The 16893-nt window shown below is 46.3% G+C and overlaps 1 protein-coding gene across 2 annotated transcripts; it reads right to left on the bottom strand.

Moving 5' to 3' along the window:
* Positions 1 to 45: 45 nt before the first annotated feature.
* On the bottom strand, positions 46 to 16272 carry FBL (fibrillarin). Of its 2 annotated transcripts, none has more exons than XM_079986205.1 (9): positions 16047 to 16272; positions 15091 to 15189; positions 12783 to 12962; positions 10999 to 11093; positions 10660 to 10830; positions 6993 to 7125; positions 5016 to 5128; positions 2671 to 2816; positions 46 to 273 (listed from the first exon to the last, which is right to left on the bottom strand). In XM_079986205.1, the coding sequence occupies exons 1-9, from the start codon at positions 16255 to 16257 to the stop codon at positions 249 to 251; spliced, it is 1173 nt and encodes a 390-aa protein (XP_079842331.1). In that variant the 5' UTR covers positions 16258 to 16272; the 3' UTR covers positions 46 to 248. The 2 variants fall into 2 exon arrangements, with proteins under 2 accessions (XP_079842331.1, XP_079842332.1); XM_079986206.1 differs by having other exon boundaries at positions 15091 to 15171.
* Positions 16273 to 16893: the final 621 nt, after the last annotated feature.

The raw sequence follows: 16893 nt of genomic DNA, 5'->3' as shown, positions 1-16893 counted from the left end.
ATCCTTGTTAAATATATGCAAGTCCACAAGCAAAACCAGTGCATATCTACATTACTTATTTTAATAAAAAATATACACATTTGATAACGCCACAGAACACCAACGCACAATAGCATCTCTGCGTAAGTGCTTGGCCTTAAGAAAGCTGGGGTCTAGTCAGTAGAAAGAGTCCTGTATCGTTGAAGCGGCAGAAAAAGCAACTCTGACCTAAAGCACTGTTGCAATGGTCACCTACTAGCTTCCACACTTTATTTCTTCTGTTTAGGAGGTGGTCTGTAAGGAAAAGGAGAGTGTTTGTTAACAGACTGTTGACCAATGTGCTTTGACATTGTAAATGCAGAAGTTATTTTCTAAAATGTACCATTCAGTATCAACAGCAGCTTCTCATACACAAAAGTTCATTTTGTGAGTATTCCGTGGTAATCCTAATAGGAAAGGCTGAGTGGGAGGCAACAAGGATATCGCTGATTGCAGGAGCCTAAACCAGGCATTAGCCATTTCATGGAAAGACTCTCAATCTTCCCAGGTATGTACGGCACACATACCAGGATACTGTTTCCTGCCAGCTACTTGCAGTAACGTGACAAGCAAGGGCAACACAACACAGAATGATTTCAATAACAGGGACTCACACTGTCATCATATCAGATGAACCAATTCCTGTAACACACAAATTGGAGCCTAGTGAATTAAGCAATGCTGATGAAGCCTCTGTTGAAATACAACTAGTTGAAAGCTGTTGCAAGGGAATGGCTGATGAGTTAGCACCCCAAGCCTAAATGAGTGTGCATTTGAACAAACTTCTGAAGGTCACATTAAGAGTTCAGTAACATCTGGGGAACCACAAGTTAGACACTCATGAGATAGGGCTGTAGTACCTGTCCTCCAGAGATCAATGAGCTTGAAGGCTATTCATGGATATCAGCAATTATACTACATGAACTTTGACGCATCTGTTTTTATTTTATTGCTGTACTTGTATCCCAAATTCTTTTTGAAGCACCTTTTGGTCTCCTATTTTTTGAGTCACTAAGCAAGTAGCAAACCTTCCAAATATTTGCATTTTCCTTTTAGACAATCTACAATTGCTTTCTGGTTTCTTTAAAGATCTTACGTATTTTACATTCTGTAACTTTTTCTTTGTTCCAGTTCCTTGTGCGAACTGTAAATACATTATATTCCTGTTCATATATTTATCCCGTTTTAGATAGGTATCTCCTTACTTAAGATAGAGCTTTGCCTTCAAGTGCACAGTTTAAGAAGACGTGACATAAAAGGGAAAGGGAGGGGGGGAAGTAGAGAAGAGAGATCAGTCGCAGAAAGACATTTACAGTGGTGCCCCGCAAGACGAACGCCTTGCAAGACGGAAAACCCGCTAGACGAAAGGGTTTTCCATTTTGGAGGCGCTTCGCAAAACAAATTTCTCTATGGGCTTGCTTCGCAAGACGAAATGTCTTGCGAGTTTTTCTGACTTTTTCCCCCTCCCCCCCTTTTTCTAAGCTGCTAAGCCGCTTATCAGCTGATCCACTAAGCTGATAAGCCGCTAAGCCGCTAATAGCGCTAATCCGCTAAGCTGTCAATGGGCTTGCTTCGCAAGACGAAAAAACCGCTAGACGAAGAGAATCGCGGAACGGATTCTTTTCGTCTTGCGAGGCACCACTGTATATATTTAATTGGGGCCAGGCGGGTAATCTCTTGCAATTGAACTAGCAACCCTTGTTCTGCTGGGACAGGTGTGGGGAACTTGTGCCTGCTCCCCTCTCAGTGTTGCTGAACTGCAGCCCCCATCACTGCTAGTCATTGGCTATGCTTCCCAAGGCTGATAGGAGTTGCAGTCTTAGGAGCCAACTCCTAGGGACCGAAGTCCCTTCAGCCCCCTCAGTAAAATATTTAAGGGGGCCGCCCCTGCTTGCCCTGAGGCTCTTCCCAGGAGACTAGGGGGCAGCAGGAAAAAGAAGTGTAGCCTCACACTGATCTTTGTTCCCTAAGGGCCACATTCCCCCTCACCTATAAGGGACCACAATCCAGCAGTAGAGCACATGCATTGCACACAGAAGGTCCTAGGACCAAAGCTTGGCATCTCCATTTAAATGCCTCAGGTTGCAAGGGATGGGGACGACCTCAGCGTGAGAGCCTGGAGAGCCATTGCCAGCCACAGTGGACAGGGTTTAGTTAAGAGGGGCAAACGGTCTGACAGATGAAGGGCAGCTTCTCTGGTTCCTGTACAACAGGGAAACCCAGTTAGTGTGGAGACTGGCATACTTTACAGGTTGCAATGATTTTAAGAAATAATGGAGGGGGGGGTGTTAGTAGAGGAGAGGGACGAACGAAAAAAATGTGTTGGGATACCGTCCAATCAAAGGAGTTTGATCAGAGTGGGGAAAGAACCATTATAATGCAAACCAGACGCATATCTGGCCTGCTTTGCAACTTATTTAGATTGTTTGGCTGCTATTTATTGGTCAGAATACACAGTGTGCACACAAGCCCCATCAACACCCTGGTTCTTTTCCAACCCTGTAACAAGCCCACTCTCCCCTCTGCTCGAGTGTGGGGTGGGAAGAAGAGTAGTTGCTCCTCATTATGTCCCAATGCTACCTGTTCCCCTTTTATGCCTCCAAGGAAATACCAAGCGCATCCAGAAATCAGCACTCCCAGACTTATCTGTACCTGTAAATGCCAACTACTACAGCATGGTCCCGCTCATAGGGCTCCAAAGTCAACTGCTCTTGGGGTTTCATGTTCTCCTGCTGCATTTTCTTCACCTCTGATGCAAAGACGGCCTCGGGTGCTGCTGTTGAGTCAATGCAGTTGGCCTGGGAGGAATCAAGCAGGTCAGTCTAACAGCAAGCCTTCAAGCTTATCTAAGAGCAAGGGGAGGCAAACTAAGGCCCAGAGGCCAGATCCAACCCATCGCCCTCTAAATCTGGCCCACGGACGGTCCAGGAATCAGCATGTTTTTACATGAGTAGAATGTGTCCTTTTATTTAAAATGCATCTCTGGGTTATTTGTGGGGCATAAGAATTCGTTCATTTCCCCCCAAAAAATATAGTCTGGCCCCCCACAACGTCTGAGGGACAGTGGACTAGCCCCCTGCTGAAAAAGCTTGCTGACCCCTGGCTAGGAGGGACAATTCATCGCTCCCTTATGTTACAGGAGCACCCTAGCAGCCTGGTCGCACACCCGTCCTGAACAAGACCCCTGTCTAATTTTCAGAGCCAGGAAACGCCCACCCTCAAAGGCCTCTTCATTGGCAGGATTCAGTTTCAGCTTCTTGGCCTTTCTGCAGGTCACCCTTACCCAGGACCCAAGTTATGTACGACTATGCAGAAGTTACAAAGAAATGCATTTGGGCATTCTTTGCAAATTGCCAAACCTGCTAAAAAGCATACCTAATGGCTTTAATAGCCTTGGGGACACAATGGAATCCTGTGGCACCCCACAGCGTGACTGCAAGGAGGCAAAAATGCTACTTCCCCCCAATTCTACTTTCTGGATGGATCTGGCCCCATAGGCAGAAGCCAAACCACCGTAGTACTGTGTCTCTTACTCCCACCAAAGCACACCGCTAGGATCAGTGTTATCAAAGGCAACTGATAGATCAAAAAGCAAATGGGTTCCATTTTTGCGTCTCCGTCTCAATAAAAGTCATCTCCCAGGGCAAACAAGGTCAGTGTGGTCTCTGAATCAGGTCTGGACCAAGACTGGAATGGGTCCAGATAACCAGTTTCTTCCCAAGATCACAGCCACCACCAGCGTGAGAACCTTCCCCCAAGAGGGTGATTGTGAGCTGGCAGTAGCTATCACACACTTCTAGATCCACAGAGGGCTTCTTAAGAAATGGTCACCTTTACCCCTGTCGTCTAAAGACCATGCTATCACCTCACCTCCAGATTGCTGGACACCTTGAGGCAGCATTAGCATGAATGTTGCCTCCCCCCTCTAAGAAAACAGTCCTGGGGTTCTCCAACACAACTCCAGAGATTACCTCCAGCAGTCCAAATAGGTGTAACACTTGTCGGTTGGGTGGAAGGCATATTGGCCATATCTCTATACACTTAGGTGCCGCTTACGGCCACAAAGCTTTCGTTGGAAATGGTTCGTTAGGCCTAACAATTCCACAATTTCCATTGATTCCTATGGGAATCAGCAATCTCTCTTCCCTGCCCATCATGGTATTGTCCTAAAACGGCTGCAGCCAATGAGCAGGAGAGAGACAAAAGAAAAATTGATTTGTCTGATCTCTCTTAAAAAGGTAAAGGTACCCCTGCCCGTACGGGCCAGTCTTGACAGACTCTGGGGTTGTGCGCCCATCTCACTTAAGAGGCCAGGGGCCAGCGCTGTCCGGAGACACTTCCGGGTCACGTGGCCAGCGTGACATCGCTGCTCTGGCGAGCCAGAGCCGCACACGGAAACGCTGTTTACCTTCCCGCTGGTAAGCGGTCCCTATTTATCTACTTGCACCCGGAGGTGCTTTCGAACTGCTAGGTTGGCAGGCGCTGGGACCGAGCAGCGGGAGCGCACCCCGCCGCAGGGATTCGAACCGCCGACCTTTCGATCGGCAAGTCCTAGGCAAGTCCTAGGCGCTGAGGCTTTAACCCACAGCGCCACCTGCGTCCCGATTCTTACTGATCTCTCTTACTCCGATACATTCACTCGCCCCACCACACTCTCCATGGTTTCTGCCTGAAAATAGCTGCCACTGACCAGCAAAGCACAAGAAAGGAAGCGGGCATGATCTAGGCTCTTTTGATATCTAAACCAGCGAGGTTTGGGCATAATTCTTTATGTTTGCATAAGTGTCTTGACAGATAGCAAACTGCCATGACCAGAAGAAGGTGAGACTTGTGAATCCTGCCCCAGAATGGTTGGTCTTCCTGATGAGGGAGATGGAATTCCAATGGACTACCGGAAACCAGCTCTTAGCCTCTGTTGACTCTCCAGCCGAAGGCGAAGAAAACAACCCACTGAAGATCATACAGTTAGAAAATATAACAGTCGTACTAAACATTACCTTGATGGAGATGACAAAATGGCCACCATTCTTCAAGAAATTGTGTGCGTTTAAAGCCACAATACGTGACTGGTCGGGCTGAGCCACATCTGCGAAGATCACATCTACCATGCCTGCAAAGCAAGGGGGCGTATTGAATAACGGGCCTGGAAGTTGCCCTGCTTTCCTCACTTGAAATAAGGTCATCAGGCAAAAGAAAAACAGCAGAGCCTAGAGCAGTAATGGGGGACACCTGGCTTAGTTCAACACCTTTCCCAGGCCTGTCTGCTTTGGCCACAGCAAATTTCAAGCCATGGCTAAGAGGACAAAGAATCAGGAGTACACACTTGATTCTTCCTTTGCATCAGGAAGTCAGCTCTTTTTATATTCGGTGCCTCTTCCTGTCACCAACCATACATGGCAACAGAAAAAGGTGCCACATGTAACGAGGGTGGACTTTTCAATGCAAAGTATCATTTTGCCTTTGCAGCTGTGGCTTGAACTCAAGCTGGGCTGCAAAGGAAGGGCTGGAAGCACACTTAGGCTGTGGTTCCAATTATTTCCTTTAAAGCCAAGTTACCCTGATGTCATGGTGGCACCGGTTGATTGACAGGTGGGTGGCTCCACCCACCCAGCAAAGTGGGCCACAGGAGGTGAGGGACTTCCGGATTCAGTCCCCTAACCCTGTTTCCCACTTCCAGCTTAGAATGTCAAGATCTGCCCCTGCACTTTTGTGATTAAATCAGCAGCGGTGTTCATTTAACCTACTTTACCCACATTTATTTAGGACAGTGGTTCCCAGTTAGCTAATTACTTAGGATCCCTTATTTTTCAAAAGCCAAGCTACAGACCCCTTACTTTTGATAACTTTATGGTAGTTACCTCTGCAAAGCAATTTTCTGAACAAAATGTGGGGTAGCCCCTAATAAGCAAAGGATTTTAGCTATATTAAAAACAGACTAGGGCTGAGCGATATCTGGTTTTCAGCATTGTGATATATCAGCAACTAAAGATCACAATATTCTGATATATCACAATGTCTGAAATGGGAGATGAGGCACAGGAATGAGGGAAGGAGCAGTCACAGAGATCAGGCAGGTGGGGTATGTGCAGATCAGGTGTGGGGATGATTTCAATATATTGACCAATATATTGATATTGGCACAGCACTAAAGCAGACCATAAAATTTGTGATATTACCATACAAAAATGACAAAAATTTAGTTTGTGGGGGAGGCAAGGGATGGGGCCGCGGACCCCTAATTGGGAACCACTGATTTAGAGGAACTGCTCAGACTTTTATCTGATCGCTGAGTTCAAACTAACAAAACCTAGACTGTTAGGAACCTTCCCTGTCAATGGTCTAGAAGTGAAGAACACACAAGACACTTTTATTTTGTACAATCCCCAGCATCAGTTACTAGCAGCTTGCCAGTTCCCAATAAACAAAATAAACATAAATGGATGTTTCTCAGAGGCAGATCATATGCCAGGTATGGGGAACACCACCAGCCCCAGCAAGCAAAATTTCCCCACACCTGGCACATGGCATGCCTGCAGAAGTTCCCAGGCTCTGTCTCCAGGATCTAAGGCTGGAAAAGATCCTTGCCTGAATCCTTGGAGCCTCACTGCTTGTCTGTAGACAACACAGAGACAGTTGGGCTTGGCATAATGCAAGTATTAATGTTACTAAGGCTCTTGCAATCCATGGGCAGCTGCTTTCACCCAGTGGGTGGAGGAAACAGAAGACAGACGAGAGAGGGTGCTCCTCTAAGAGATGTCGAGCTCAACCAACATACATGAAAGCAGCCTTTCTCAACCTGTGGGACCCCAGATGTTGTTGAACTACAACTCCCATCACCCCTAGCTAGCAAGGCCAGAGCTCAGGGCATGATGGGAGTTGTAGTTCAACAATATCTGGGGACCCACAGGCTGAGAACCGCTGCATGAAAGGAAGGCTTATTTGCTCAGGTGTTAAGGTTTCACAGGTCATCTTACCAAGCAACATGCGGTATTTGTGTGGGTGCCGTGCATCCTCTATTACGGGGATAATGTTGGTCCGTTTCTTTGCCACATTGATGAGGTCGCGACCCGAGCGATGGGAGAACTCCACAGCATACACAAGGCCCTCCTGTTGGGTGAGAAGCAGGAAGCAAGGGAGTCAGTGCCTTGTCCACGGCCCAGAACAGGAAAAAGCGTTCATGAAGGACATCGCCCAGTGCCACTGCTAAAGCCCTGAGTGATCATCTTTGATAAAATAGCTAGAAATAGTCTAAAGAGCAGCACTCACCAGTTCCACTTATCACCTTCAGCAACAATCTACTACTCATTGGGCAAGGATGGCTAGAGGAGCCCCAGACATAAGGGCCATTTTGCTAATTAGATCAAAGGCCTATGCAGTCCATCATTCTGTTCTTGCAGTGGCCAATCAGGTTTTTTTTTTTTAAATAGCATTTAAATTAAAGGTGGAGTTACAGTACTTTTGATTGTGATTGTCTGATTGTGTGTGTGTGTAATTGTTTCATTGTTTTGCAGACTCATATTTGCTTTTATGCCAAACAGTTTTTAAGTACATGGTACAGAAACCACTGAAGAAGGCTAAGGTCAAGAACTGTTTGGGTTCTTTATTAATTTGTGAGTTATATCTATGCCCAGTTTCAAATCTTTCATATCTGGGTAAGGTAATTGAGAGAGCGGTTGCTGAATAGCTTGGTAGGTTTCTGGAGGAAACATCGGCTTTAGATCCATTTCAGTCCAGTTTCCGTCCTCGTTTTGGGACCGAGACGGCTCTGGTTGCCCTAACAGACGATCTCTGTAGACAGCTGGATCGAGGCGGGTCAGGACTGGTGATCCTTTTCGATTTGTCAGCAGCCTTTGACATGGTCGATCATGATCTTCTGGACCACCGCCTCGCAGACGTGGGGATACAGGGCATAGCCCGTAACTGGCTGTGCTCTTTTATCTCTGGTCGGGGACAGAGGGTGGCACTAGGGAGGGAAATGTCGTCGCGCCACTCCTTGGTGTGTGGAGTGCCACAGGGCGCAATCCTCTCCCCAATGCTTTTTAACATCTTTATGCGCCCCCTTGCCCAGATTATCAAGAGCTTTGGGCTGGGTTGTCACCAATATGCTGATGACACTCAGCTCTATCTGCTGATGGATGGCCACACCGACTCGGCCCCGAACACACTGACCAGATGCTTGGAAGCTGTGGCTGGATGGTTTCGTGGGAGCCGATTGAAACTAAATCCTTCGAAGACAGAGGTCCTATGGCTGGGTCGGGATGGCATGGGGATGAGGGACCAACTCCCTTCTCTTGCGGGGGCCCAATTAGTGCCATTGCCTTCTGTTAAGAGTTTGGGTGTAATCCTTGACGCCTCCCTTTCCATGGAGGCGCAAGTTACAGCAACAGCCAAGGCGACATTCTTCCACCTTCGCCGCATCAAGCAGTTGGTCCCTTACCTTTCCTGCCCCGACCTGGCCACAGTGATCCATGCGACGGTCATCTCCAGGCTTGACTACTGTAATTCGCTCTACGCGGGGCTGCCCTTGAAGCTGTCCCAGAAACTCCAGCGGGTGCAGAATGCTGCAGCGAGGCTCCTCACGGGGTCTCTGCCATGGGAGCATATTCACCCAGTGCTTTTCAAGCTGCACTGGCTCCCGGTGGAGTACAGGATCAGATTTAAGGTGCTGCTTTTGACCTTTAAAGCCCTTCACGGCCTAGGACCCTCGTACCTACGGGAACGCCTCTCCCGGTATGCCCCACGGAGAGCCTCAAGGTCCATAAATAGCAACACCCTAGTGGTCCCAGGCCCTAAGGAAGTTAGATTGGCTTCAACCAGAGCCAGGGCCTTTTCAACTCTGGCTCCAGTCTGGTGGAACGCTCTGCCTCATGAGACCAGGGCCCTGCAGGATCTGATTTCTTTCCGCAGGGCCTGTAAGACAGAGTTGTTCCGCCTGGCCTTTGGCTTGGAGCCAATTTGATTCCCTCCCTCTCTTTCTTTTTTCTTTTCCTTCTCCTCCTGCGATGAGGCTACATTTTAATATTTCAATATTTTAATGTTGTATTTTTAATTTTAAGTTGTAATCACTTAACTTGTTTTTATTATTGCTTGTAAGCCGCTCTGAGCCCAGCCTTGGCTGGGGAGGGCGGGGTATAAACAAAAAATATTATTATTATTATTATTATTATTATTATTATTATTATGATGCACAATTTGGGTATTTGTTAGTATACACTGTGTCTGGATTCATTTGCTTTGGAAATATCTGGATCAACACTGTTTTTCATTGTCATTCAATATCTGGATCAACACTGTTTTTCATTGTCATTCAACTGCTTAAAATTATTTCATGTACAACTTTATTTGTTTGTTACAAAATATGTTCATTTTCTGATCCCAATTTCCCCCCATCACATTTTTCCAGCTACACAATATTTTCTGCAGAGAACAGAAATGCACACAGTATTCCAAGTGCAGTTGCAACACAGATTCACATAACAATATTAAGATACTGGCAAATTTATTTTCACTCTTCTCTAATGTAATTTGCCTTTTTGCATAGCTGCCACACACCAGGTCAACACCTTCACTGACCTATTCACCACTACATCAAGATGCCCTTCCTGGTGAGTCACTGGCAGTTTAGATGCCTATTAGTATATATGTAAAATTAAGGTTATTCCACAATATGTATCACTTTACACCTGCTCACGCTGAACCACATTTGCCAACCCATCCAATCATTTTTTTGCTTTTACCATCTTGAACAACACCTGGAAGCAGGAAAGGATAATCCCTGCAATTATGTTGTCTACAGAAGTGCTGGCCAAGGGAAGATTCCTAACCTCAGGGCTGATCACTTGACACTTACAGCATGGAAGCACTGGGCAGCCTGCCCGGTAGGCACCAAAAGCAAGCTGCAGTCTTCTCTTTCAGCTCTGGAGAAAAGAGCTGAGTGCTGAGTTGCCAAAGCACTCAAAAATTTGGGGGTGGAAGCCACAGCTTGGTGGCAGAGCATCTACAAGATCTCAGGTTCAATCCCCAGCATCTCGAGACAGGGGATGTCCCTGGTTGGAAACCCTGGAGAGAAGTGTAGACAATGCTACTCTGAATGGACCAGTCGCCTGACTTAGTATTAAGACAACTTCCAGTGATGATTCCTGTCCCTACACTCCCCTCCTGTCCCAAGCTTGGAGCTGGGGATTAGGTCTCTTGATCTCATTCAGAGTCACAGCCCGAGGTCAAGGAAAGAGCATAGTACAGTGGTACCTTGGGTTAAGTACTTAATTCGTTCCAGAGGTCCGTTCTTAACCTGAAACTGTTCTTAACCTGAAGCAACACTTTAGCTAATGGGGCCGCCTGCTGCCTCCACGCCACCACCACACGATTTCTGTTCTCATCCTGAAGCAAAGTTCTTAACCCAAGGTACTATTTATTGGGTTAGCGGAGTCTGTAACCTGAAGCGTATGTGACCCGAGGTACCACTGTATTGATATTTGCAAGCTGTGGGAACTACTCAAGAAGTTGTTTTCTGCAGATCCCAGCTACTCCTGTTGCAACTCACTAGCTTAAGACTGTACAGCTTTACCTGTACAAACAGCAATACCTGGCAGCAGTTTAAGGCACACCCACAGTCTGAGGTACCCCAAAGCGTCTCCTTACCGTTCCAACTATGTCAGAGACGTGAGACACTGTTGTTCCCGATGCAGCTCCTAGGTACAGCACTTTGGCACCAGGCTTGATATGGATCTGGTCAATGCCTCCAAGGATGGCAGCAGCCAGCTTGGAGCGGAAGGGATTCCAGGCGCGGTACTCCACCTTCAGTTCACCGTCCTGTAGAGGGGAGGATAAGGCATGCTGGATTGAGAGAGACTTTCCAACCAAGGCTTCTGCAGACCAAGAGGGGTCCCCCGTCCTTGGAACGTGCTCCCCTTTCCTGCATTTGCCAGCAATTCCCTCTCCCCACAACCATGCTCCCATGGAGCGTCATCCATCACCCACCTCCACAGAAATCCTCTTCTCTCCGTACACAGACTCGCCAGGCACCATGTTCCGTGTGACTAGCGCATCTTCCTTCCCCCGGCAGATGAAGACACCTGAGGAGACAAGAGAGACCGGAACTTAGATCTGTTCACACTGGAGACATGCTTCGCGCGAGCAAGATTTAAATACTGCGAGACAACCTCAGGTGGGCAAGGATACAAATATTATTATTCAGCAAAAACTGTTTCCACTCTTGCCTTTCCCCCCATGAGCTCAATCTAGGCAGCTGCTAAGCCGTGGTGGCTGGTCCTTTACAGTGAATGGGACTCTGTCCCCACAACCTCATTTCACCCTCAGCTAGCTTTCTTACAAAAATCAAAAACATTTAGAATACCGTTAGGATATATGGACATGTATTACGTGCGCAAACAGATCACATGTAGACGAGGAGCTTCCCGTACTTTTTCTCACAGCACAGTTAAATTGTGGAACTGCTCCCCCAGGAGGCAGTAATGGCCACCAACCTAGATAGCTTTTTAAAAAAAAGGATTAGACAAATGCATGGATGCCTCTGCTGTACCTCCACAGCTGGAGGAAGTCATGCTTCCATATACCAGTTGCTGGAAACCACAGGAGGCGAGAATTATTTCTTCTACTCATGTTTTGCTCTCTAGGTTTCCCACGGGCATCTGGTTGGCCACTGTGAGAATAGGATGCTAGACTGGAGGAAATTTAAAGACTATTTACAGAAATATTGCAAAATTAATGAATGCTAGAATGATGTTGGACTGAAATTAAATGGTTACCAGCTGTAATGTAAAGGTTGAGTAATAAGTTAAAATAATTTATATTAAGTTACAATAAGGATTTGCTGAAATAAGATTTGAACTGGAATACAAAAGGGGGAGGTGAGAGGAGGTCCGAGATATAAGGTAATGGAAATAAGTGATGGGAATTATATTTGTTTTGTTTTGTTTTTAATTGTGCATTTTTGGTACTTTTTTTCCTGTGTATTATTTGTTTTTTGTGGTTTTGATGTTTGTATTAAATTGGAAACTTGAATAAATATTTATTAAAAAAAAAGAGAATAGGATGCTAGACTACATGGGGCCATTGGCCTGATGCAGCAGGCTCTTCTTACGTTTTCAGCTGATGCAACTACCATTTCTGCTTCTTTTAGCTTTCCTCACTTCTCCTTAAAAAACAGCTTCAAAGTTAACAAGCATGCCTAGAGTATATATGATATTTTGGGGCAGGAGCTATTGGAATGTTGGCATCTAACTCCAGTTTTCCCTTTGGTCAGGTAGCTCCCATCCACATGCAGCAGGATTTCAGGCTAATAAAGAAATATGGGATGCCAGAAGTAGGACTGCATGTCAGAAGAGGAGTGTTTAAAAAAATATTTGTGCTCATAAATGGAGGACTGTAGAAAAGGAATGCAAACTGACTATAAACATTTGCTTTCTAGCATTAAACAAAGTCGTGGATGTGGATGTGTGTGTGTTTTCCAGGCAATCAATATTTTAGAGTGAGTAGAAGCTCAACAACAATTACCAGAGAGGCCACAGGGACTGTTCCCATGATAGCTTTGGGCTACAGTTAACAGGAAGGGATAGCTAGCCTTCTGAAGAGGCTTAGAACGTAACAGTCTTTTACCTTGTCCTATATCAAACAAAGAAAGAATGCCTCTCCCACAATGCTCTGGGAGGTGGTTCCTCCTTCACTGGGTCTACTGCAGTAAAAGTAATGTTCTTGCATAAAGTTTAATTATCTTCTTATATGACAGGATGAACAAGTCTCACCTTCATGTCTGTGGGGCTCTACTGTAACCTTTTTCCCTCCTCTGAAGCCACCCCGTCCTCCTCGGCCACCTCCTCCTCGGCCGCCACGGAAACCACCACCTCGGCCGCCTCGGAAGCCGCCGCCTCCACGACCGCCTCGGAAGCCTCCTTCACCACCACCAGGGGACTTAAACCCACCTCCTAAAGGTGAAAAAAGAGAGGAAGAAGGAATGGGGTACGAGCAATTCAGAAGCAACAGTTACAACCACCCCAAAGCCTCAACATGTCTATATAATCTCACCCACTCCAGCTGCATCTATTATCCCAACTATATTTCCCTGACAGCGCCATGATTTCCTTCTAATTTCCTTCTAAATGCACCATTTCCAGCTAGGAGCCCCTGGGTTATCATCCAGCCCATTAGTTATAATATAACTGAAAAATGAAGTAAGCTTTATTTTCTCTCTCCCTACTTAAAAAAAGATTTATTGAACAAGCAAAACAAATAAGAGAAAAACAGTAATGAGTTAAGCTATAAATAAAACTAGTTAGATCCTTCAGAAAATACAAGAATGAGAGTTGTGACAGTTCAGTGTAAGTCCAATGTAATTTTAGTAAATCTCTAGTTTCCTTCGCTTAGGTTTGCTTCTGTTTTTAACTGTCACAACTCCTAAAGGGCATAATGGAAAGCAGAAATCTTTCTGCATCAAAGATTAAATACTGTGGTTTTATTTGTATGATTTTGATATCATATCACCCTTCAGCCCTAAGGTCTCAGGGAGGGATACAGTAATATACCATTATAAAAACAAACAAAAACCATTACAGATATAGGACAAGTAAAACTATTCCAAATGAGGCACGACAGTATAAATTCAGAAAAAGAGGCAGGTGCCACGAAACAAAAACACCTTAACTGCCCAAGGCTGGGATTAAGAGATGTGCCTTCAGTGTACAACAAAAGCTGTGCAATGAATATGTTACACATACCTCTGTGGCGAGTTGTTGTTGTTAAAATGTATATACCTCCTTTCATCCTAAGATCGTAGGGCAGTTTACAGTTCACAATTTAGGTCAGGGGCTTGCAACCTATGGCCTTCCAGCTCCCATCACCCTGACTGACTGGGACTGATGGGAGTTGTAGTCCAGCAACAAATGGACCTCCACGTTTTTCAGAATGTCAGAGAGAAAACCCTCTCCAGGAATGCCTTTCTATACAATTCTGAGGGTTCCACCAAACTATCAAGGGAGATGCCTTTGCATATCTTTATGCCCAAGAGGACTGGCAGGGATGGAGATGGTCTTTCAGGTATTTGGCACCTAAGCTGTTTAAGGCTTTAAACATTAATCAGGTCTTGGAAACAAATTGGCAACTAGTGCAGCTGTTTTAAAACAGAGCTACAGGAGTTCTACATTTTATCCTTTATTTTATTTTTTGATTTCTTAATAAATCTTCAGCATTAAAAATTGATACCTTCCAGTAGCACCTTAAAGACCAACTAAGTTAGTTCTTGGTATGAGCTTTCGTGTGCATGCACACGAAAGCTCATACCAAGAACTAACTTAGTTGGTCTTTAAGGTGCTACTGGAAGGAATTTTTTTATTTTGTTTTGACTATGGCAGACCAACTGTACAGACTATCTGTAATTAAAAATTGATGTCTGTCTTCTTTGTACTCAATCCAGTTCCTAACTTCTTGGTCTTTTACTACTAAGTTGGTGACTTCAGACTCAAGGAGTGCGGTGCCTTGTTTTTAGCTCTTGCTTCTCAAGAATCTTAGGGATGTCTAATAAGGTCTCCTGACCCAGGCTCTTTGGACAGGAGGAGTGGGGGCAATGTACTTTGCAGAGTTGGTGTCAGACCTTGATTATTAGTCTCAGCTTAATTACCAAGGAATGGGTTTTGGGGACCAGTCCTTGATGCTAAAATGGGTTTGTCATAGCCCTTTAGCGGGCTCAGTCTTCCTCCCAACCCTGGAGCTCCACAGGAGTTCAGGGATTGTCTTGGAAGCTGCCCTCTCTCCACCTACAAGTTTGGAAGGAAGGCTTTAAGCTGCTTGGCTGTTATGTTTCTGATGTGCCCAGGCCCAAACTGGCTAGACCTCATTCCCACCCAGAAAGGGAAAGACACATGGCTGCTACCTGGCCAAGGCACCTGGACCACCCTTTGACTAAACCACCAAGAGGAGAGACAAGCCACCACAACTGTGTGGTTAAGTACCTTGATTTCTCCCCAGCATGCACCACTGCAGATCTGAGTGTCCTATCTCTAGGGTGCCAACAAGCGCTTACAGCTAATGCACAAGTGGGGGAAGAAAGAGAGAACTCACCTCGCCCTCCTCGGAAGCCTCCACGTCCCCCACGATCTCCAAACCCACCACGATCTCCAAACCCACCACGCCCCCCACGTCCTCCACGGGGGCTAAAACCTGCAGAGGAGAAGGGCACACAAGTCAGAGAAACGAGATGAAACCTTACTCTCCCCACTCCTTAACTGAGACCTAACGGCTGCCGTCCCATCAGGTTGCAGAGTGAAAATAAAAGTTAAGTACTGAATTCGTTCCGGAGGTCTGTTCTTAACCTGAAACTGTTCTTAACCTGAAGCACCACTTTAGCTAATGGGGCCTCCTGCTGCCGCTGGAACGATTTCTGTTCTCATCCTGAAGCAAAGTTCTTAACCTGAAGCACTATTTCTGGGTTAGCGGAGTCTGTAACCGGAAGTGTATGTAACCTGAAGAGTATGTACCCTGAGGTACTACTGTACAGTATGCAAACAGTGCTAACTTCTGCCGAGAAACCAGCTGCGTTTGGGAAACTCTCAACTGGTGACGGTTATTTCAACAGGTGACCCAGCTGGCCGTTGTAAGGCCTGGTTCAGGCATCTGCTAGGCCACTGTGGAAACAGAACCCTGGACCAGTCCTGGACTCCCGATCCAGAAGGCTCTCTAATTTTTAAGAATCTGTGTTCTGAGCTTGCTCCTCGCGTCCTCCTTTTCAGATCGTAAGCCTAAAAGTAGGAACCACCGATCTATATAGTAAACCGCTCGAAGAGACTTTGTCAGCTAAGGAGCAGGGCAAACAGCAGCAGCAGCAGCAACAACCGCATAATGACTTTAAATAACAAACAGAAGAACAAATCAACCACCAGGCGATCCCAGGAGCCACGTGTCTGCCCGCGGGCTCCTTTCCCCTTCCTTCCACCCCTCCCCCGCCAAGTTCGCATCGGCTTCGTGCACCCCCCGAAGCAGCAGCACCCTCCCCACAACTCTTCCCTCCCGTCCCTTACCGGGCCGCATGGCTGGAAGCGACAAGAGGCAAACTTCGCCACACACGCGCTTCAAATTCTCGGGCCGGAAGCACCAACCGCGCAGCGCTCGAACGCACGCGCGGGGACAACGCGGTCGCACCGGAAGTGTGAAACAGGGGAAAGAGGCGGGGCAAGGGCGGGAATGCCGCAGAGGTTCCTGGGGGATGGAGTCCGCCGCTGGCGAACGCATGCGCAGAGCTATTGGGCGGTGCTGCGCTGCTTGATCTTCCCATTTCGCGTAGAGCTCTTTTGCTGGTTGCTGAGAAGGGCGACTCGTAGCTGGTTTTTCTTTATTCTTTTCACCCGGGGGTTAAGGTTGAGCTGGAAGCGGGCACAGTTACGGAGACACACACACACACACACAGTGCAAAAGGCTTGACTTGGGAAAGCCTGGGATTTGAATTTTATTATATTACTATAATTTTATTATATTATTATTATTATATCAGTGAGCGCAAGGAGGCATACATGGATAATAAAACGAGTTATTGCACATAGTAATGAGTAGTTTGATTATAGCCGCTGAACATTAATTAGGGTTTTTAATTGATTCAGAGTGAGAGATTCAGTGATCTACTCCTGCTCTCCTGAGCAAACAAGCAGAAGTGTGAACTCCCCTTTTTCTTCGCCATTTTAACAATGGATGGCAGACCCTCCCAAGTGTCCCTATTTTCCAGGGCCCCGAATTTACAGTAGTCATCCGAGTTTCTAATTTGATCCTGGAATGTCCCACTTTCCCTTTGTTGTTGTTTAATCGTCTTCGGCACTCCATGACCCCATGAACTAGAGCATGCCTTGGAAGAGTTTGGATTTGATATCCCGCTTT

This window comes from Podarcis cretensis, assembly GCF_951804945.1.
Source record: "Podarcis cretensis genome assembly, chromosome: 8".
Lineage (NCBI taxonomy): Eukaryota > Metazoa > Chordata > Lepidosauria > Squamata > Lacertidae > Podarcis > Podarcis cretensis.
This window is presented reverse-complemented; position numbering and strand designations above follow the sequence as displayed.

Bases quoted from the DNA above. Each gene is read 5' to 3' on its own strand.
- FBL (XM_079986205.1), bottom strand. From the start codon at position 16,257: ATGCGTTCGCCAGCGGCGGACTCCATCCCCCAGGAACCTCTGCGGCAT. The intron at 7,126-10,659 runs GTAAGGAGACGC...CTCACCCAACAG, and splicing joins TCTCTGACATAGTTGGAACG to GAGGGCCTTGTGTATGCTGT. The intron at 5,129-6,992 runs GTAAGATGACCT...CTTGCTTTGCAG, and splicing joins CAAATACCGCATGTTGCTTG to GCATGGTAGATGTGATCTTC.